At 40.9% G+C, this 23,791-nt stretch overlaps 1 protein-coding gene across 2 annotated transcripts in view; it reads left to right on the top strand.

The window, feature by feature from the left end:
- OTUD7A (OTU deubiquitinase 7A) overlaps positions 1-23,791 on the top strand; it is a 382,361-nt gene that overhangs the window by 198,384 nt on the left and 160,186 nt on the right. For both annotated transcript variants that reach the window (XM_070477660.1, XM_070477661.1), the window contains 2 exons: positions 20,795-20,889; positions 22,461-22,615. In XM_070477660.1, the coding sequence (XP_070333761.1) occupies positions 22,465-22,615 (151 nt within the window). In that variant the 5' untranslated portion in view covers positions 20,795-20,889; positions 22,461-22,464. The remainder of the gene's footprint in view (positions 1-20,794; positions 20,890-22,460; positions 22,616-23,791) is intronic.

Below are 23,791 nucleotides of genomic sequence, written 5' to 3'. Positions count from 1 at the left end.
ATATCCTTGCCTCCTTTGTCGAAGATAAGGTGTCCACTGGTTCGTGGATTTATCTCTGGGCTTTCTATTCTGTTCCATTGATCTATATTTCTGTCTTTGTGCCAGTACCATACTGTCTTGATGACTGTGGCTTTGTAGTATAGTCTGAAGTCAGGCAGGTTTATTCCTCCAGTTCCATTCTTCTTTCTCAAGATTACTTTGGCTATTCGAGGTTTTTTTGTATTTCCATACAAATTGTGAAATTATTTGTTCTAGTTCTGTGAAAAATACCGTTGGTAGCTTAATAGGGATTGCATTGAATCTATAGATTGCTTTGGGTAGTATAGCCATTTTGACAATATTGATTCTTCCAATCCATGAACACGGTATGTTTCTCCATCTGTTTGTGTCCTCTTTGATTTCTTTCATCAGTGTTTTATAGTTTTCTATGTATAGGTCTTTTGTTTCTTTAGGTAGATATACTCCTAAGTATTTTATTCTTTTTGTTGCAATGATGAATGGTATTGTTTCCTTAATTTCTCTTTCTGTTTTCTCATTGTTAGTGTATAGGAATGTAAGGGATTTCTGTGTGTTAATTTTATATCCTGCAACTTTACTGTATTCGTTGATTAGCTCTAGTAATTTTCTGGTAGAGTCTTTAGGGTTTTCTATGTAGAGGATCATGTCATCTGCAAACAGTGAGAGTTTCACTTCTTCTTTTCCTATCTGGATTCCTTTTACTTCTTTTTCTGCTCTTATTGCTGTGGCCAACACTTCCAAAACTATGTTGAATAGTAGTGGTGAGAGTGGGCACCCTTGTCTTGTTCCTGATTTCAGGAGAAATGCTTTCAAGTTTTCACCATTGAGGGTAATGCTTGCTGTGGGTTTGTCATGTATAGCTTTTATTATGTTGAGGTATGTTCCTTCTATTCCTGCTTTCTGGAGAGTTTTAATCATAAATGGGTATTGAATTTTGTCAAAGGCTTTCTCTGCATCTATTGAGATAATCATATGGTTTTTATCTTTCAATTTGTTAGGGTGGTGTATTACATTGATTGACTTGCGGATATTAAAGAATCCTTGCATTCCTGGGATAAAGCCCATTTGGTCATGGTGTATGATTTTTTTAATATGTTGTTGGATTCTGTTTGCTAGAATTTTGTTAAGGATTTTTGCATCTATGTTCATCAGTGATATTGGCCTGTAGTTCTCTTTTTTTGTGGCATCTTTGTCTGGTTTTGGAATTAGGGTGATGGTAGCCTCATAAAATGAGTTTGGAAGTTTACCTTCTTCTGCAATTTTCTGGAAGAGTTTAAGTAAGATAGGTGTTAGCTCTTCTCTCAATTTTTGGTAGAATTCAGCTGTGAAGCCATCTGGTCCTGGGCTTTTGTTTGCTGGAAGATTTCTGATTACAGTTTCGATTTATTTGCTTGTGATGGGTCTGTTAAGATCTTCTATTTCTTCCTGGTTCAGTTTTGGAAAGTTATACTTTTCTAAGAATTTGTCCATTTCTTCCAAGTTGTCCATTTTATTGGCATAGAGCTGCTGGTAGTAGTCTCTTATGATCCTTTGTATTTCAGTGTTGTCGGTTGTGATCTCTCCATTTTCACTTCTCATTTTGTTAATTTGGTTCTTCTCCCTTTGTTTCTTAATGAGTCTTGCTAATGGTTTGTCAATTTTTTTTTTATTTTTTTAAAAAAAACAGCTTTTAGCTTTGTTGATTTTTGCTATGGTCTCTTTAGTTTCTTTTGCATTTATTTCTGCCCTAATTTTTAAGATTTCTTTCCTTCTACTAACCCTGGGGTTCTTCATTTCTTCCTTCTCTAGTTGCTTTAGGTGTAGAGTTAGGTTATTTATTTGACTTTTTTCTTGTTTCTTGAGGTAAGCCTGTAATGCTATGAACCTTCCCCTTAGCACTGCTTTTACAGTGTCCCATAGGTTTTAGGTTGTTGTGTTTTCATTTTCATTCATTTCTATGCATATTTTGATTTCTTTTTTGATTTCTTCTATGATTTGTTGGTTATTCAGGAGCATGTTATTTAGACTCCATATGTTTGAATTTTTAACAATTTTTTTCCTGTAATTGAGATCTAGTCTTACTGCACTGTGGTCAGAAAAGATGACTGGAATGATTTCAATTTTTTTGAATTTACCAAGACTAGATTTATGGCCCAGGATGTGATCTATTCTGGAGAAGGTTCCGTGTGCACTTGAGAAAAAGGTGAAGTTGATTGTTTTGGGGTGAAATGTCCTATAGATATCAATTAGGTCTAGCTGGTCCATTGTGTCATTTAAAGTTTGTGTTTCCTGGTTAATTTTCTGTTTAGTTGATCTATCCATAGTTGTGAGTGGGGTATTAAAGTCTCCTACTATTATTGTGTTACTATTAATTTCCTCTTTCATACTCGTTAGCGTTTGCCTTACATATTGTGGTGCTCCTATGTTGGGTGCATATATATTTATAATTGTTATATCTTCTTCTTGGATTGATCCTTTGATCATTATGTAGTGTCCTTCTTTGTCTCTTTTCACAGCCTTTATTTGAAAGTCTATTTTATCTGATATGAGTATTGTGACTCCTGCTTTCTTTTGTTCTCCATTTGCATGAAATATTTTTTTCCAGCCCTTCACTTCTAGTCTGGATGTGTCTCTTGTTTTGAGGTGGGTCTCTTGTAGACAGCATATATAGGGGTCTTGTTTTTGTATCCATTCAGCCAGTCTTTGTCTTTTGGTTGGGGCATTCAACCCATTTACATGTAAGGTAATTATTGATAGGTATGGTCCCGTTGCCATTTACTTTGTTGTTTTGGGTTCACGTTTATACAAGCTTTCTGTGTTTCCTGTCTAGAGAAGATCCTTTAGCATTTGTTGAAGAGCTGGTTTGGTGGTGCTGAATTCTCTCAGCTTTTGCTTGTCTGTAAAGCTTTTGAATTATCCTTCATATCTGAATGAGATCCTTGCTGGGTACAGTAATCTAGGTTGTAGGTTATTCTCTTTCATTACTTTAAGTATGTCATGGGAATCCCTTTGTGTGTTATTTGTTGTTTCTCCCTTGCTGCTTTTAATATTTGTTCTTTGTGTTTGATCTTTGTTAATTTGATTAATATGTGTCTTGGGGTGTTTTGCCTTGGGTTTATCCTGTTTGGGACTCTCTGGGTTTCTTGGACTTGGGTAACTATTTCCTTCCCCATTTTAGGGCAGTTTTCAGCTATTATCTCCTCAAGTATTTTCTCATGGCCTTTATTTTTGTCGTCTTCTTCTGGGACTCCTATGATTCGAATGTTGGGGCGTTTCACATCATCCCAGAGGTCCCTGAGGTTGTCCCCATTTCTTTTGATTCTTTTTTCCTCTCTGCTTCATTTATTTCCACCATTTTATCTTCTACCTCACTTATCCTATCTTCTGTCTCCATTATTCTACTCTTGGTTCCCTCCAGAGTGTTTTTGATCTCATTTATTGCATTATTCACTTTTAATTGACTCTTTTTTATTTCTTCTAGGTCTTTATTAAACATTTCTTGCATCTTCTCAATCTTTGTCTCCAGGCTATTTCTCTGTAACTCCATTTTGTTTTCAAGATTTTGGATCATTTTTATTATCATTATTCTGAATTCTTTTTGAGGTAGATTCCCTATCTCCTCCTCTTTTGTTTGACTTGGTGGGCATTTTTCATGTTCCTTTAGCTGTTGGGTATTTCTCTGCCTTTTCATCTTGTTTAGATTGCTGTATCTGGAGTGGGATTTCTGTATTCTGGAGGTCTGTGGTTCCTTTTTATTGTGGAGGTTTTACCCAGTGGGTAGGATTGGACGATTGGCTTGTCAAGGTTTCCTGGTTAGGGAAGCTTGCTTTGGTATTCTGGTGCATGGAACTAGATTTCTTCTCTCTGGAGTGCAATGGAGTGCCCAGTAATGAGTTTTGCGATGGGTCTTTGTGTTAGGTGTGACTTTGGGCAGCCTCTATGTTGATGCTCAGGGCTATGTTCCTGCATTGCTGGAGAATTTGCATGGTATGTCTTGCTCTGAAACTTACTGGCTCTTGGGTGGTGGTTGGTTTCAGTGTAGGTATGGAGCCTTTTGGACAGTCTCTTATTACTTAATGTTCCGTGTAGTCAGGAGTTTTCTGGTGTTCTCAGGTTTGGGGCTTAATTTTCCTGCCTCTGGATTTCAGTTTTATTCTTCCAGTAGCCTCAAGACTTCTCCTACTATACAGCACTGATAATAAAACTTCTAGGTTAATGGTGAAAAGATTCTCCCCCGTGAGGGACACCCAGAGAGGTTCACAGAGTTACATGAAGAAGAGGAGAGGGAGGAGGGAGATAGAGATGAGCAGGAGGAGAAAAAGGGGGACTCAAGAGGAGAGAGACAGATCCACACAGTTGTCTGTTCTCAGAGTGTTCTCCGTAGCCCAGACACCCACAAAGATTCACAGAATTGGATTGGGAAGAGGAGGGGAAAGGAGGAAATAGAGGTGTTCTGAGGTAGAAAGCGGAGAGTCAAAAGTGGGAGAGAGTAATCAACACACTCCTGAATAAAAATGGGAACTGAATATTGGATTCTTAAATGTCCAATATTTATATCACATACTGAAAAACAAAGATTAAAAATCTAGAGTAGAGGTTAAACTCTTAAAAATACAATATTAAAAACAAAAACAAAAACACAAAAATTTTAGAAATATATATGAAGTTCAGTTTAAAAATAGGGCTTCTTCTTTTTTTTTGCAAGGTTATAGTGAAATGAAAATTAAGGAGTAGTAGAGGAGTAATAGAGGACTTTAAAAGGAAATAAGAGAAAAATAAAAGAAAAAGAAAAAAGAAAAAAAAAAAACAAAAAAAATTTTTTTTCCTAATTAAATAAATCGTAAAAAATCTATGAAAATGAAAGTTACAGAGTAATGGGGGAGTAATAGGGAATTTTAAAAGAAAATAAAAGAGAAAAAATAAAAAAGAAAAGAATAGAAAAAAATTTTTTTTAATTAAAAAAAAACAGTAAAAATACATCTAGGAATTTCTCTGGAGCTGTTGCGGTCAGTGTGGGTTCAGTTCAGTTTCAGATAGCTCCTTGTTCCAGCTTACACTTCTCGATATTTATAGGCCCCTTCAGGTGTAGTCAGTGTTCTCTACAGGGATTTTATCTGTTGCACCGGTCCCTTCTGAAGCGGTTCCCTTTGTTTATTTGGCTTCTATTTGCCGTTCTCTTCAGTGCCTAATTTCTGCCCTGACCCAGGCGGGCAGAGGTGATCTCTTATTCAGGTTCGCTAGTTCCCTCGCGCTGTGGGGAGGGACGGGTGCTGCTCTCCCCGTCTACGCTCAGGATTCTGGCTGCTCTATATGGAGCGTGCCCTGCGCTGCGCGCGGTTCCAGCCCTCGGGTATTCCACAAAAGCGCAGACTCGGCTGCGACTGTGTTTTGTGCCTTCCCCGGCCCAAGCAGCTCAGGCAGCCGGGAGCTTGACGGGCACACTCTCCCCGGATGCGGTGCGCCTTCTCCCTTCCACGTCCCCTGCCCCAGTCCCCGCCCGCACCGGTTGGGTGCGTGCGCCCTGTGTCTAGCCGTGACCCTGCCAGCGAATGTCGACCATCCAGAATCTCAGGAAGTCTTTGGTTAGAAACTGGAGGCCTGCTTGCAGTGTGGTAGGGGATGCAGTCCTTGGGGCCAAGCCTGCCCCTTTCCCCTCCCCGCTGCCTCCTGCCTCTGGTGGGGCTGGGCCGGTCTGCAGCCGGCTAGCTCCTCTGGACTTGCTCAGTCCCTTTGTTCTGCAAGCGGCTGGCAGTGTGTTCAGGCTGGTTAATTTTCTCTCTCTCTTTTGCTGTCCCACAGTTTAAGTTGGTAACTCACAAAAGCTCCCTCCGATTGCCCTCAGGGCACTCAGGCCCGGTCCTTACCCTAAGCAATGCCACCGGCTCCTCTCCCTTCCGCCCCCACTTGCTGGTGGCGGATGCAGGCGTCTGGGGTACTTTTCTGCTGGGAGTTGCTTTTAGGCACATAATCTGTGGGTTTTATTTATTTTTCCCTCCCAGTTAGGTTGCCCTCCGAGATTCAAAAACTTCCCCCAGACCCGCCAGTGCGAGGGTTTCCTGGTGTTTGGAAACTTCCTCTATTAAGACTCCCTTCCCGGGACGGATCTCTGTCCCTAGCTCTTTTGTCTCTCTTTTTATCTTTTATATTTTGTCCTACCTCCTTTCGAAGACAATGGGCTGCTTTTCTGGGCGCCTGATGTCCTCAGCTGAGTTGTTGTATTTTCATTGTCATTTGTTTCTAGGTATTTTTTAATTTCCCCTTTGATTTCCTCAGTAACCTTTTGGTTATCTAGAATCATAATGTTTAATCTCCATGTGTTTGTGTTTTTTACAGTTTTTCTGTAATTTATATGTAGTCTCATAGTGTTGTGGTCAGAAAAGATGCTTGATAGGATTTCAACTTTCTTAAATTTACCAAGGTTTGATTTGTGACCCAAGATGTGATCTATTCTGGAGAATGTTCTGTGTATACTTGAGAAGTGTATTCTTTGGTATTTGGATGGAATGTCTTGAAGATATCAATTAGGTTCATTGGTCTAATGTGTCATTTAAGGCTGTTTGCTTATATAAATTTACTGTTTTGATGATCTATGCATTGGTGTAAGTAGGGTGTTAAAGTCCCCTACTATTGTTGTTTTACTGTCTATTTCCCCTTTTATGTCTGTTAGTGTTTGCCTTATGTATTGAGGTGCTCCTATGTTGGGTGCATAAATATTTACAATTTTCATGTCTTCTTGAATTGATCCCTTGATCATTATGTAATGTCCTTCTTTATCTCATGTAATATTCTTTTAAGGTCTATTTTGTCTAATATGAGAATTGCTGCTCTGGCTTCCTTTTGATTTCCATTTGCATGGAGTATCTTTTCCCATCCTCTTACTTTCAATCTGTATGTGTCTCTAGGTCTGAAGTGGGGCTCTTGTAGACAGCATATGTATAGGCTTGTTTTTGTATCCATTCAGCAACTCCGTGTCTTTTGGTTGAAGTGTTTAATCCATTTACATTTAAAGTAATTATTATATATACATTCCTATTGACACTTTCTTAATTGTTCTGCATTTGCTTTTGTAGGTCTTTTCCTTCTCTTGTGTTTCCTGCCTACAGAAATCTCTTTAGCATTTGTTGTAAAGCTGCTTTGGTGGTGCTAAATACTCTTACTTGTCTATAAAACTTTTGATTTCTCTATCAATTTTGAATGAGCTCCTTGCTGGGTAATCTTGGTTGTAGATTTTTCCCTTTCATTACTTCAAATATATCCTGCCATTCCTTTCTGGCCTGCAGAGTTTCTGCTGAAAGATCAGCTGTTCACCGTATGGGGTTTCCTTTGTATGTTACATGTTGCTTTTCCCTTGCCTCTTTTAATATTTTTTTCTTTGCATTTAATTTTTGTTGGTTGATTAATGTGTCTCGGAGTTCCTTTCCCATGTTAGGGAAAATTTCAACTATAATTTCTTCAAGAATTTTCTCAGACTGTTTCTTTTTCTCTTCTTCTTCTGGTACCCCTATCATTTGAATGTTGGTACATTTAATATTGTCCCAGAAGTCTCTGAGACTATCGTCAATTCTTTTCATTCTTTTTTTCTTTATTCTGCTCTTCAACAGTAATTTCTACCATATTATCTTCCAACTCACTTATCTGTTCTGCCTCAGTTGTCCTGCCATTGATTTCTTCTAGAGTATTTTTAATTTCAGTAATTGTGTTTTTTGTCACTGTTTATTTATTCTTTATTTCTTCTAGATCTTTTTAAATGTGTTAAATGATTCTTGCATTTTCTCCATTCTATTTTCGAGATTTTGGATCATCTTTACTATCATTATTCTGAATTATTTTCAGGTAGTTTGCCTATTACCTTTTCATTTATTTTGTCTTAGGGGTTTTTACCTTGTTTTCTTCATTTGTACAATATTTCTCTGTCTTTCCACTTTGTCTAACTTGTTGTGTTTGAGGTTTCCTTTCCCCGGGCTATAGGATCATAGTTTCTTTTGCTTTTGGTCTCTGGCCTCTTCAGATAAGGTTTTTTCAGTGTCTTGTGTAGGCTTTGTGTTGGGAGGGACTTGTGCCTGTGTTCTGGTGGGAGAAGGTGAGTTTTTCCCTCTGATGGGCAGGTGTATGAGGTGTGAGGTGTGAGATGGTATGATTTGGGGTGTCCGTGGGATGCCTATCTGCTGATGATTAGGTTTGGGATCTTACCTTGCTTGTTGTTTGGGTGAGGCTTCCAGTGCTGGGTGCTGTTAGCAGTTAGGGGTTGCCAAGTGTTGGATACAGGTGGACGCCTTCATGGGAGTTCTCACTAATTAATAGTCCCTGGGGTCAGGATTTCTCTGGCAGTCTATTGTCCTGGACTCAGCATTGCCACCCCAGAGGCTCAGGCCCAATCTCTGGTCAAGGAACCCCTACAAATCTGATTGTTATGGCAATAAAGGGGATTTAAACAAACAAGCAAAACAAAACAGAAAAAAAAATGAACCCCAGATAAATGGTAAATGCAAAATCAGAAATATAGAAACAAAAATGAACATACACACACAAACACATACACACAACCAACCAAAACCAAAACAGTCTGAAGAGAATAACATACCAAGAGAGTGACCCAGTGAGCAAAGAAAACCAAAATTGTTATCAATTAAAAACAAAACTAAAACACAAAACAGAAACCAAGACCAAAGCAGAGTGTCAACTGAGGAATAAAGCAAAGAAAACAAATCAAACTAACAAACAGTGAAAAAAATAAAGAAAAGAATAGAAAAGTTAAATAATGTATATAAATATATATATATTAAATAATAACTACAACAATAAAAGAGCAAAACAAAAACAAACAAAATCACAGAACTGCAGAAAGCCAATATAGAAGTAAAGGAAATTAAAAGTGTGATGTTTAAAAAAGTTTTCAAAAGCCTAAATAGGGATAATAATAATAAAAATAACAAACCACAGCTACAGAGGAAAAAAAGAAAAAGAAAAACTCCTGAACCAACTACAGAAAAATCAAAATATAAAAATAGTAATAAATGTTTTCCTTGAGTCTCAGCTGTCAGCATCTTTTACCCCTCTGTGAGCCATATCCCACCCTGCTTCCCTAGGAGACCCTCCAGTACTGGGTGGACTTGGGGGGCTGGTCTCTCTGGACCTGCTGTGGTGACAGCTGAACCTATTCTGGCCCTGCTCCTACGTGTTCTTGCCCCCAGTGTCCACAGCTGCCAGAGCTAGGGCATTTTCTTTTGTGGGAACACTCATTGTCCTTTTATATATTTATATATATTTTATATATTTATATGTATTTTATATATTTATATATTTAGAATCAGAGTCTACCTAGTTGATCATGTGACTTTAATCTACAGATTTTACAGCTGGTGGAAAGGTTTTTGATCCTCTTCCTTAGTCACTCCACCCCTGGGGCTCAGTTGTGGTTTTATCCCCATCTCCACATGTGGGTTATCCATGGGAGTCTGCTCTTGAGGCTGTCCTGGAGGATTTGGGACTGCCCCAGTGACCAACAGGCATGGAGGTGGTGTGGCTGCTTGAATCACAGAGCCCCTGTTAGTGCCAAATTTGCAGGGAAGCTGATAGCCATGGGTGTGGGAGACATGGCACCATTAGGGCTTTTTCCCAGCCTCGGGTAACTCTGCCCCAGTGAGGGCTGAGCATAGAGGTGGCATGGCTGCTTTGATCACAGAGACCCCAGAGGCACCACGTGCACCATGCAGCCAGCAGCCACAGGTGTAGAAAATATGGCGCTTTTAGAAAACTAGTCTCTGGTAGCTGGCATTCAAAGGGCCTCCCTGGCTGGTCCTTTTCTCTTGCTTGGTGCAGCAGGCACTCAAAGGGCCACCCTCTCTGTTGGTCTTTCTCTGTTGGTCAGCTGTTGGCGCCAGCATGTGGGGAGAGAAAGCCTGCAGTGATGGCTCTATCCCCTGCATGTGACTCAGCAGTCACGCCCCGCCTCTGTAGCTGCCAGGCTTCCCTCCAAAGGCATTCCCTGCCACAATTTCCTCTCTCCCATCACCTCAGGCCATCTCCCCATAGTCAACAGCAGTCCTTGCCCTGGGATTGCCCTCCATTCCCTACACTCCTGCTGCCAGCAGTGACTTGTGTAACTGTCCAAGGTACGTAGGGCCACGGCATGGATTGTCTGTGTGGTTCTCACTCCATTCAGAGTATCACAGATCAACTGTTTCACTCTCCAACAGCCTCAAGTGCTTCCCCTCTGTCCCAACTGATTGCCCTGATATGGAGATTTCACCCCTGCTTCAGCTCCCTCAGTCTCCAGATGCAGATCCAGCCCCGCTCACTCTCCTCCTCTTTTTCCCTTCCTTCCTTCATCCTACTGAGTTTTGCATGGCTCTGTATATTCCTTTCCCAGTGGTCAGGGACTCCTGCCAACTCTTAGCTGGTGCTCTGTGAGATCTTCTACATCTGAAGATGTATTCCTGATGCATCCATGGAGAGAGATGCACTCCACTTCCCATGCCATCTTCAAGACCCTCCAAACTTAGTTTTTTGAGGAGCCAGTCTGTGGGGTAGGGGCTGGGTGGGCATGGTTAATGGTTATCTTATAGCTAAATTTGTATTCCCTTCATTGTTACTAAGGTTGATTATCTTTCCGTATACTGATTTGTCATGTGGGCTTCCTATAAACTTCACATTCATATGATTTGCCAATTTTTTTCTTGTTCTGTGAATCTTTAATTATTTGGATATGTTCATTTTCTATTCTGAATGTCAGTTCCTTGTTCATTATATATTTTCCAAAATTTTCTCCTGTTCTGTCTAACTTTGATTTGTTTTGTCATTCAGAAGTTTATTTATTGATTTGGCACTTTTGCTGTTATTCATTTCATCAAATTTTTCTATGATGGATTTTGCTTTTTGTATTTTAAGAGGACTTTCTCTATGAGTCAGGACAGGCTAAATGCTACAACAATCGTTCCCCAAACTCTGGTGCTTTAACACAGTACGGTTTTACTTTTTGCCATATGTCAGTCAGCGCAGTGTGTGTAGCATCCCTTCCTCCCTCCCCTGTCTCACCTCTCCCCCTCCTCCTTCCCTCTCCTCCTCCTTTTCCCTCTCTCTTCCTTCTTCCTCTGCTTCATGTTCTTCTTCCTCTCTTCCTCCCCCTCCCCATCTCTCCCCTCCCCACCCCTTCCTCCTTCTTATTCTCCTCTCTCTCTCAATCTCTTTTATACACACATAAACACACAAATTTTCCATCCTCTCACTGGTCCCTCTGTCTGCCCCTTTCCACACTACTTTAATCACAGTACTTTTATGTTTGATGTGTGGTAGAACAGACTTCTGAATCCACTTTGATCTTTATCAAAAGTGCTTTGGAATTTCTTGCTTCTTTATTCTTCTATGTTTTAGAAACTGTCATATTCCATAACAGTTCTGTTCTGGTGGTATTGAAGTTATGGTATGAATTAGAATTTTAAAAATAGTCTTCCCATCCTTTTATTTTTCTTTCTTGCCTTAAATATTGTTTTTTGTTCAAACAGAAAGTTTATTTCATGTTTGATGTGTGAACCCTAGTTAATTATAGAAACTTTTAATGAAATGGATCTTTTGTTTTTTATAAAAATGATTAATTAGCTAATGTTGGTATGTAAAAAGGGTATTGATTTTTTTTTATGTTGGTCTTGTTCCAGCCATTTAAAATGTTCTTCTTTGTTCTAAGACTCGGTCGTGGGCTTGTTCTAAATTTGGATGGCCCTGCTTCTAAGGTTTGTATGATTAGGTAGGATAATTGTTATAAGTTTGGAATACCCTTTAATAAGTAAAGGAAGTTTTCTTCTATTCCTGGTTTATTTTGAGTTGTATCATGAATGATGTGAGCTTTTGGCATGTTTTGAGATGATCATATGGTTTTTCTTCTGGAGAGTGTTAATATAGCATACTCACATTAGGATCATGTTTGGCTGTTAGTAACAGAGAGAAGAAATAACAGGGAATTTAGTAGGAGGGAAACTTTGCTCGTCTCCTATGAATGTGGAGTCAGCATTTTAGGGATGGCAACTCCACGAATCCCCAGGACTGCCTTCCTGCCACCTGAATCTCCCTGTACCCTTATCTCCATTATTCTGCTGGGGCTAGGGCTCCAGAGTCCTTTGTCTTTCTCTGTCTTTTTCTACAACTGGATTCACTTACTCATCTTTTAAGGTTTTCATCCATGTTTATAAATGACATTAGCCGATGACTTTTTCTCTTTTCTGTTCTTTCTTTTCTAATTTTGACATCTGAATTACTCTCCCTTCATGTAGCAACTAGGAATCTAAGTTCAGCTATAAATCACCAAGCATTTGACTTACTTGACTAGAACTGATAGGTATTTATATGAGAAGAATGATGGGAAGTCCAGAGGGGTGAAGTCTAGGGCCTGGGAAAAGTTCAGTGATTCCATCAGGATTGGACTTGTTACTCCACCAACCTGCATGTTGGGTCATCCTCTGGCTTTCTCAAAGACTGAAGATGGCAGATATACTTGGAGATGGTATTTCCTTGCCTAAGGTAGAAAAGAGGAAGAAAGCCAGTGGGAAAGGACTGTGTCAGTTAAGCCTGACCCCTTCTATCAGGGAAGCAACGGCTTTCCCATAAACTCAACACAGTTGACTCCTGCCTCTATCACATAGACCTGAATCATTGAGTGCAGCTGCATCAGGATTGGTGAATCTGAGTTCAAGGAGGGGAGATTTCAGTGACTGGCTCTGAACCATTTGGATTCATTACCCAGTACTAGGAATATTGTCAGTCTCTAAAAATCAAGGGTTCTCCACTGCAACCTGATAAACCAAGACTTTACCAGTGGTAGGTGAGTAGGTATGGAGTAGGCAACATCTAAGAAAATGAATGAATACTTTCCTATTTCTTTCCACACTCTTAATCCGTTTTTCACCCTGTTACCAAATCTTTGTATCTTTGTTTTCCTAGCACAGTACATGTCCATTCTCTACTCAGAAACTCCCAGTGGTTTCCCACTGGCCTCATGTTAGAATCTAGCTTCTCACCTTGACAGCCCACAGGTCTGACCCTGACCTTTACCTCTAGTCACCATGCCCACAGCTCTCCTGCTTCTGGTATCCCTGCACCCAGAGACATACAGATATGCTTTTGCCTTTTGGCCTGTGCTCATAGTGTACATTCAGCTTGGAATGTCTTCTATTCAGCCTTCCTAAATCCTCAAAAACTCATCCTACATTTGGCCTTTTCACTAACCCTTTCTAGTATCCTAATTTTTTTTAAATAAATCATATTTTATCATTTATTCCAGTCTAAGTTGAATAATGGTTATTTTCATGTATACCCATCAGATGCAGTAGGAACTTGGATTTAGTATTTTTATTTTTCCACTCAGCAGATTTATTTAACAACTGGTATATTCCAGTTTGTGGTGATGTTAGTGCAAAAAATAGGAACCTTGACCTTCAGGACAGCCCTCACAGAGAGAGACGAGGAGGCACATAGCTCAGCAGTGGCAGCCCAGGACATATACACATACTTGAAGTGTTCGTTTCATGTCAGTAAGACCATGGAAGGATCCTGACCCTTTAGGTTTTGTTTTTCTTTTTTAAGACTCTTTTAACTTATTAGCAGATACACCTTTTCCTAGAAGACCTGGATAAAATGATTGAAATCAACAGGAGAAATATAAACCTGATTAATGAGTTGTTTAGATCTTTTTAAACCCTTTTTGATGGCACATTGGTCTGGTTGAAACATACATTTTGTGCCTATGTAACAGCTAGATTTGTGAGCCTGGAGAATAAAAGCATAAATCCTTTAAAGCAAGGGAATCTTGAAAGCATTCCAATGCTGAAGGCTTGAATTGTGCAGGGAAGCTCTGCTGGAGATTTGCAAGGATGCAAATAATGCTCTGACATCCAGGTGCCCTTAGAAGGTGATCAGTCCTGATGTGGGCACCTTCCACAGTTGCACGGATATTACTGTCCTCTACAAGTGAGAATAAATACTGCCATGTCTTGTGGCCTTAAAACTTTACTTCCATGTTTAAGTATTATCTTCAAAATGAATGATTATTATTCCTTGTGGATTCTCTAATTGTCTTCTCTTAATGTGAGTTCAAGGTAGGAAGCAGCATGGAAAGAAGAGTCTGTAATTCTTTGGGGTTCATGAGCCTCGAGTGTGATGATACCTATACATCTATTCCCATACTAAGAATTGTTGCAGATTTTTAGAGATTTCACCTGTTAATGTGTCATTTCCATGCATACACTAGAAAACCTCAGTAGATCCTACACTCAGTACTATTAGCAAAAATATAAGTTTTAGGAGAGACTTTTTTCCACCTTTCCATCCTAGGAGAAAAATCATTAAAATGTATGATTGAGTGTCTACTAAGGAAATATTTTACTTCTGGTCATACACTGATACATGTGCTGTGTTTTAAAGGTGCTAGACATTTGGATCTCAGAATGTTTGAAGATCCCATGCCATTATAAGGGGTTGGTGAATAGTGACCTTAGGTCTAAGTGGGTCTTTGTGGGAGTCATTACTCTGCTACTGAGCTGTCTGATCTTCAGTAGAATGGAACAGAGCCACTTGGCTTGTGGAGTTGTTGTCTGAATGAGAGTTAACCCACCTGTAAAACTCTTAGTATACTCAGTGTCATCCTGGGCCCTTGACAAATCGTAGTTATTTTCCTCATTCAGCTGTAGAGAGAATTTACACCCATGGGAAGACTGTTTTTCATTGTCCAACTCCTTTCAAATAAATTGGAAAGCCAAGATGAAATGGATAAATCTGTAGTAAAATACAGTCTAACACAATTGAATCCTATAGAAAGTCTAAACAGTAATTTCCACAGGAAAAAATAAATAGGGGAAGTTGTAAAGGGTTTCCTTCAAAAGAAACATCAAGAATAGATTGATTTACAGGGAATATCTGCCTCACATTTTAATGTCAGGTGACTCCAGTGCTACTTAGGCTATTTCAAGAGAACTGAGAAGTTAAGCCTATGGTTTTGCTCTTGTGTATAGGATGTTAACCCTAAAACTATCAAATTTACACAAAAGATTGCACATAAAAATAAAAGCCATATATCAAGTTAATGCATTAATATGAAAATAGGAGTTTTAAATAAAAACTAGCAAACTGAAGAAAAAAGCACATAGGAAAAGAAATACCAATAAATGATTAAAGATTTGTTTATTCTAGAAGTATGAATAAAGTTTAATATTAGAAGTTAATTAATAGAATTCATTATATTAATAGATATTAAGAAAAAAAATATGTGAAAATCAACATCCATCCATAATAAAGCTACTCAATAAGGTATATGCTGCTGCTGCTGCTAAGTCGCTTCAGTCATGCCCAACTCTGTGCGACCCCATAGATGGCAGCCCACCAGGCTCCTCTGTCCCTGGGATTCTCCAGGCAAGAATACTGGAGTGGGTTGCCATTTCCTTCTCCAACACATGCACGCATGCTAAGTTGCTTCAGTCATGTCCGACTCTGTGTGACTCCATGGACAGCAGCCCACCAGGCTCCTCGTCCACGGAATTCTCTAGGCAAGAGTACTGGAGGGGGCTGCCATTTCCTTCTCCAATAAGGTATATGGGTACTTTCTAAACATATGTGTATAGCCCAAAAGCTAGTAGCCAGCATCTTACTCAGTGTGGCAATTCTACTAAAGTTAGGAGAAAAGCAAAAATGCCCATTACCTCTATGAATAGTTAATAGTATATTGAATTAGTTCAGTCAGGCAAGAGAAGGAGGCTTAAAAACTGAAAATTCAGAGTAACACAATCTCTGTTTGCATAGGATGTGATTGTATATCTAGCAAAACAAAAAGTAAGGGGGGAAAGACCCAATGGATAAATTTCTACAAGCACTAATTAAGAATTTAGTAAAAAGATCAGGATATAAATTTAGCAGCCAGAACTAAATAGTTTTGTTTAGAAATATGATAACCAGTTAACACACATATTGGGAGAAAAGATACCTTTTATGGATACCTAGGCATAAATAAGGGTTTCATTGGTGGCTCAGTGGTAAAGAACCCACCGGCCTATGCAGGAGATATGAATTCGATCCCTGGGTTGAGAAGATCCCTAGAGAAGGTAATGGCAACCCACTCTAGTAACTTGCCTGGGAAATCCCATGAACAGAGGTGCCTGGTGGGCTATAGTCCTTGGGATCACAAAAGAGTTGGACATGACTTAGCGACTAAACAATAGCCAAGGCATAATTTAAACAGAAAAATACAGAAATAGATGCAATTGCATATGCAAACATACCATATAGCAATGAAAGCATCTGAGATTAAAAGGGCTTCCCCACTGATGGGTTTTGCTCTTAAGTTGTATTGAAATAGCTGTATAGACAGGAAAAATGCTAAAATTTAATCCATGCCTCACTTGATACACCAAGTCCAACTACATCAGTGCTTTCAATGTGAAAAGTAAAACCCTTTAATAGATAATTTTTAGAGCAGTTTTAAGTATACAGCAAAGCTGAGCAGAAGGTATGGACTGTTACCATATAACTCCTGTCCCCACACACATGGCCTCCACCACTCTCAGCATCCCACACCAAGGCAATACGTTTGTTACAGTCGATGAACTGACACTGGCACATCCTTATCACCCAAAGTCTATAATGTCCATTAGTGTTCACTCTTGGTGTTGTGCATTTGTTTGTTCAAAACCTTGGGAGTTCTCAGGGTGAAATCCAAAACGGGCCCACATTCTTGTATGTAATGAAACTAACTTACCCAAGCAAAGAGACAAATGCTTGGAGTACTTTCTAGGAAGCTGGGCCGTCCTTTGTTTTAATTGGTTATATAAACCTTAGGAGCTTATCATTTAATTAAAACTTGACATCAACTTGCTGATTTAATAAGAAACAAAAGACTAATATGTAATAAAATGGGAGGAGAGTACAGTTTTAGCCTTATTTCCCAAAGCATGGAATAGTTTGTGGATGAGCCAGGCCTCCAGCCTCCACATGTGACACCCACAGTCCTGTGTGTGTGTGTGTGTGTGTGTGTGTGTGCACGTGCACCGGAGAACCTGAGAAATCTGTGTCAAGAGGACCTCTTCTGTGGCCATTTCTTCTGTCTTTTCTGGTTGGGGTTCCTGCATATGTAGCGTGACAGAGTTTACGCTGTCACAGGGGTTCAGGCAGCACTGCTGGGACCCAGCATGGCTGGGGTTGATCAGGGGTCAGCAGGATACTGAGGGGAGCCACACAAGAGACACCCTGTATGTGGCAGACAGTCCAGAGCGCCTGTGAGCATGCAGAACACCCTCTCAGGACTGTGTCCTTGGGGAGTCAGGGGCCTGGGAGGGAGGGAAGGAAGGAGCCAGGGGCTGTGAGGGGCTAGGCCAGGCTGCAGGAGCCCAAAGAGAAGGACATGGGAAGGACCTCTGTACTCTGGGCTTCCAAGTGACCCTTGAGAGGCTCTCAGCAGGAGAGCTGTCAGTCCGGTCTGTCTGCCTGTGGAGGAGAAGGTCAAGGGCCGGGGACAGCTCTCGTCCCAAGGGAAAAACCAGGGTACATCTCAACAGCGCTGCCTGGCTCTCCCTCCTCAAACCTCCATCACCTCACACACAGAGAGGACTCATGCAAATATCTACTCAATAGATAACAAGGACCTACTGTGTAGCACAGGGAACTGTACTCAATATCTTGTAATAACCTATAAAGGAAAAAAATCTGAAAAAGAATATATGTATATATATCTGAATCACTTCACTATACACCTGAAACTAACACAATATTGTAAATTAAATATATACTTCATTAAAAATAAATAAATCCAAAAGTCTGTTCTATACATTTGTGTCTCTTTTTCTGTTTTGCATATAGGGTTATCGTTACCATTTTTCTAAATTCCATATATATGTGTTAGTATACTGTAATGGTCTTTATCTTTCTGGCTTACTTCACTCTGTATAATGGGCTCCAGTTTCACTGATTCATGTCAATGTATGACAAAAACCACTACAATATTATAAAGTAATTAGCCTCCAACTAATTAAAAAATAAATAAATAAATAATAAATCATATGTTAAAATGTATAACATTTTTAAAATTAGCATATACATTATTTTTTAAAAATACCTATTAAGGATAAAGAGCATGTCCCCCAACATGGTTTTAAGAAAATGCCTAGCCAGGTGCCTGGTCCTTGGAACATGGGCAGTGATTGGCCAGAAACAGAATATTCTGGCCAAAGCCCTGTGTGTTGCAGGGACCAGACAGAGCCCAGGGATGGGCTTGGATGGTCACCTTGAACCCCCTCCCGGGTTCTCCCCAGGGTCCTACTGTGCATTTTCAGGCCTTTGTATCCATCTGGACTCAGGGACAGCTAGGAAAGAGGGTGTTGCTCATCCCACCTGTGTCTGAGAGTGATAGGGGGTGGGATGGGGGGGCACTTGGTGCCTCTGTTGCTCTTGGTAACAGACACCCACCTGTCTGGGTGCACACCTACATGTAATCAATTAGCAAACTTTCTGGTATGTCCAGCAGAACTGGCTGAGGGCAGCACGCATCCCTTCTGCCATCCAAGCTAGCTCTGCAGTGCTTCCAGAGGCGGCAGTCCTGCTCCTCAGTGGAGGCCTAGGCAGGCGAGGGTGGTCCTCATCATCACAGGCTGGATAATAGCTCACACTTACTGAGCATGCCCTGTGGGCCAGTGTGTTCCACACACTAACTCCTTCAGACTGTAGACCAGCTAAGGGGTACTGTTATGATCCTGATCCACCAATGAGGAAACTGAAACAGTATACCTGAGGCCTCACAGGAGTGGTGATGGGGCTATTTTGGTACTGAGAGAGACTGATTCCAGGGCCAAGCCTCATCCCTGGACTGCACTGCCTCTCCTAAGACAAAGCCACAGTGGGAAGAGCTTGACATGCCCCTGTCCCCAGGACAGTAGGCAAGACCCTCAGAGAAGTTCCATCCAGGGGCCAAGATGCAAAGCCTGGACATGGCCTCCCTGGTCCTCACAGGGTTAGGACAGGCGAAGGGTGCCTTGGCCATGAAGGGTGGGTCATGGGGCCCAGCAGTGCTCTTTGGAGGACTGGCATGAGGGGGCAGGGGTGAGGATGGCCAAAATGGCTGAGAGCCATGTCCCCATTGGCCTGGCTGCTCCTGTGTCTTCACAGTGCTTGAATGTGGGGCCTCAGTGTGGTAGGGGCATTAGATTTAAGAAATAAGTCTTGGATTTCCCTGATAGTCCAGTGGTTTAGAATCTGCCTGTTAATGCAGGGGACATGGGTTCAGTCCTTGGTCAAGGAAGATTCCAAGGCCGTGCTGCAACTTCTGAAGCCTACTTGCCTTAGAGCATATGCTCTACAACAAGAGAAGACACTACCAGGAGACACTTATGCATTGCCACTAGAGAATAGCCCCCAGTCGCTGCAGCTAGAGAAAGCCCACATCCAATAGCAAAGACCTAGCATAGCCAAAAATAAATAAATGATAATTTTTTAATAAAAGAAAGAAGACTTCAAGGGGACATGCACATTAACCTCTTGCTGCACCAATGTTTATACTTGAATGTGGCGAAAAGCTCTTTTGAAGTCCACCCTTTAGTTTCTGTCTGTGCAGAGGACAAGGCACAGAGGGGAAGGTGTGGCATGAATCTTATCACAGCACTGGTGAGAGCCAGTGCCAGTCTCAGCACAGGGACCTGGTGTCAGTGTAGAAAGGATGTAAGCTGAGTTATACACAGTGGCCAAAAGGTGGACACAACTAAGTGTCTAGCCATGGATGAATGGCTACACAAGGTGTGGTCTCTCCATACAGTGGAATGCTATTCAGCCTTGTTGTGGCCACATGGTATATCCTCCCAAAATTCATGTGTTGAAGCCCTAACCCCCCAATGTGATGGTATTAGGAGGTGGAACCAGCGGGAGGTAATTGGGTTTAGATGAGATTGTGAGGATGGAGTCCCCATGATGCTATTTGTGTCCTTGCCACATGAGGACCCAGGTAGAAGGTGGCATCTGCAACCAGAATATGGGCTCTCACCAGATGCCAGATCTACCAGCACCTTGATCTCAGACTTGCCAGCCTCCAGAACTATGAGAAACCTATGTCCTTTGTTTGAGCCATCCAATCTGTGGCATTTTGTGACAGCATCCCCAACTAAGATGAGCCTTAAAATGGAAGTAAATCCCAACACTTGCTATAACACACATGTACCTTGGAAGGCACCATGCTGAGCAAAATAAACCAGTCAACAGGGGACAAATATTATGTGATTTGTTGATAAGAAGCTCCTGGAACTGTCAAATTTAGAAACAAAGTAGAGCGATGGTTTCCAGGGGCTGGGGGAGAGGGGAGGGAGTTAACGTTTAATGGGGCAGAGTTTCCATTGGAGAACATGAAAAAGTCCCGGAGATGATGGTGTTGATGATGGGTGCATAATAATGTAGAGTATATTTAATGTCACTGAAATGCACTCTTAAATAGTTAAAATGGTGATTTCATGTTATATATGTGTTATAATAATTAAAAATATGCAAGATTCAATGTATTGATGGGGTACTTACTATTAAGGTTGAAAACAGGTCTGAAATGGGGAAAGGATACTCTCTGAAATATAAGTACTGGTTACAAAGAGGAAATTTGAGACACTACCCACCTTGCAGAAGCCCCCATGTTTGGGAGGTGATGGCCGCCTGGTAGGCAGGTGCCCAAGGAGAAAATGGGCTTGACTTAGACAGTCAGACAAGCCCCAGGTGTGCCTCCTATGACACGAAGCAAAGCCTCAGGCTCTGACGGTCAGGAGAGTAACACGCTTTTATCTTCTGCTTTGTCCTCCAGGTGGAATTGACCAAAGAAGTGGCTCTCCTGGCCGAGGCCCTGGTACATGGAGAGAAGGAAGACAGCAATCTCCTAATTGGAACCATATACATTAGGTCAAATCATTTTCTTATTTTCAAGCCATACCAACCCAAAAATCACACCCCAGTCAGAGCCATGTGCAAGCTGGTGTAGGGACAGTGAGTAGTCTGATGTCACAGACGCCACTGCCTTGTTCCTCCATCCTCAGGGCCTGGCACCTTCGATGAACTTACTTCCCCAAGTCTTACAGATGCTCAGGTGGACTCAGAGAGGTAACACAGTGCGTCACCTCTCATCAGAGGGGCCGAGCTGGGGTTGGGATTAGGCCAGCAGTTCTGGCTCTAAAGCAGCAGCAGTCAGCACAGACCTAGCGCTCGAGCAGAGCCCATCCAAGTGAAACAGAAATGGGGGATTCTCATCAGTGGCATGGGGTTTAAACTCACCCCCATGGCTTGCAAAATTAATTAGATACTCACTAGGATGATATTTTCCATCATTTATACTTAGCAAACTTTCTGTGAAGGTCCAGATAGTAAATATGTTTGGTTCTGTGAATCTTACAGTTTCTGTTTTCACTGCTTGACTCAGCCACATGCAAAAATGACCACAGACAGTACGACAGGGAGTGGGCAGGGCTGGTTCCAATAAAACGTTATTCACAAAGTAGTGGACTGTAATTTGCCAACCCCTTCTTAATGAAGACAGAGGGTGCATTCGTGCTTTATCAGGCATGACCATGTTACCAGTTTACTGGTGGGAGTCACCCTCACATGCTGTGTGCTGTTTGTTTCTCCCTAGCAACTGCCTGGTGCAGTTAGCCTGTGATCAAGCTACAGGGTGACATTTTATTCCTCTAACTGGGATTATTCTACTAGGAAATCTGAAATCTTTACGAATTTTATTGATTGATCTTGTGAGTATGACAACTCTTAGAAAAATGGCAAAAGATTTATCCTCTTCAGCAAGCATAGTATTTCTGTCAACTCGGGATTGATGTGGAATATTTCCTAAGAGCCAGGTGAGGACTGAGGTTGGCATGGAGATGGGTCACTGTTTAAGGCGTAGGTAGGATACAGCAGCAACACAATTACATTTGTGCAAGTGTTAGCAGCTCTAAATGAATCTCTCTAAGATTCATTAAGTGTTTGATTATTTTAGAACAATCAAGTCTATCTTCTTTTCTATTGGTTATCACTGAAATTGACATAATCTAAGATGGGAAGTGGGCTTCACCAACAGCTCAGAGGTAAAGAATCTGCCTGCCAATGCAGGAGATACAGGAGATGTGGGTTTGACCCCTGAGTTGAGAAGATTCCCCTGGAGTAGGAAAAGGCAACCCAATCCAGTATTATTGCCTGGGAAATCCCATGGACAGAGGAGCCTAGTGGGCCACAGTCCATGGTTTCTCAAAGAATTGGACATGACCGAGCAACTAAACATGCACTCAGGGTAGGAAGACTGAGTTGGGAATGGCCCCTCTCTCCTATGGCACCTACAAAGGGAATGACATTTGAATCTGACTTTTATTATTTACTGTTGCACACAAATAATCAGGCATTGTCCCACACTGGCTCAAATATGTGTCACACCAAGTGGAACTGGTTTCTTCTTTCCATCATGTTTGTCTCTCTGTTCTCTCCTGCAGATGGATGGTTTCTAGCCTGCTTCCAAACCCCACCTCGGCTGAGTGTTGGGCGGCCCTCCTACACGATCCTATGACTCTTGATATGGACGCAGTCCTGTCAGACTTTGTTCGGTCCACGGGGGCAGAACCTGGTCTGGCCAGAGACCTGCTGGAAGGTAGGCCTCCTCCAGGTCCCCCAAACCACCCTGTTGGCCATAACTGCCCCCAACTCAGTGACAGAAGATAAGTTTTCTCTTACCTGACGAGGGTGGTACGTGGACTCCTTAAAAAGTCAAAGAGGGTGTGGATGATGGAATTCCTTTTGTTACTCTTAACTTTCTTTGGGGAATTGAATAGATCACTCAACTCTCTATAGTAAAAGGCATTCACTAGGTTTTACTTTGCATTAAATCTTCTAGATATTGAGTCAAAATCTGTCAATGTCTGTTTTTTAAAGAAAATATATTCAGTAAAGCAGATATTAGAAACCATTAAAGAGAAACACTTTTATTGAAGACCTTAGCTTCTTATCTGTGTCTTAGCTGAGACAAAAATATTTCAGGCCAAGGTTTTTGGTGAAAAAAACACCTAATAGCCAACAAAATAGTTGAAAATAATTCACAAGCAAGAAGGAAAATTCATCCTCAAGCTTTTAGAGTGGATATCATTCACTACATGAAAAATGTGCTTAGTCTATATTTAGAATGTTTTGGGATATTTATTCAGCTATAACTATAATGAAATAAAAGTAATATTTAGTTTCAGTCTCTAAAATGGATTTATTTTGTGTATTTTTACAATTTTGTGTGTGTGTGGTGGAGTAAAAATAAGTGGGAAGAACCAATTACAGCTTCTCAGGAGAGTCATGTGTGTGAAAGAGGAGTTTTAAACAATTACTCTTTGCTCCAAATATATAAATTCCTCCTTGTGAAATTATCAAATACTTGGTCAAATAGTGTAAGTCACAATGATTCCTTCATTCACTTAGGGAAAGATATGACTCACTGTACATTCGAATGGTTGGAGGTAACTACTCTAGCCTGTTGAAAATTAAGACCTCTCTATTGGAGGACTTTGATAAAATGGGAGTCGATTTTAAATTTCCCTGAACCTCCCAGAGTTTCAAACATTCTTGGAGTTTAGGATGAAATATGCTTAGAGAATATATGTGATGTATGTGAATCAAAGTGCTATTCTAGTGTTTCCCTGATAGCTTTTCACTGCTTTTCTTAATTTTAGTGAGCAGTCATGTAGGGAAGTAGGTTTACAATGAGGTTGGCAACAAGGACTGGGATAAGTCCAGACTCAACATTTACTGGCTACAAGATGTAGGGAAGATTATTTTATTTCCC

This window comes from Odocoileus virginianus, chromosome 16 (assembly GCF_023699985.2).
Source record: "Odocoileus virginianus isolate 20LAN1187 ecotype Illinois chromosome 16, Ovbor_1.2, whole genome shotgun sequence".
Lineage (NCBI taxonomy): Eukaryota > Metazoa > Chordata > Mammalia > Artiodactyla > Cervidae > Odocoileus > Odocoileus virginianus.
This window is presented reverse-complemented; position numbering and strand designations above follow the sequence as displayed.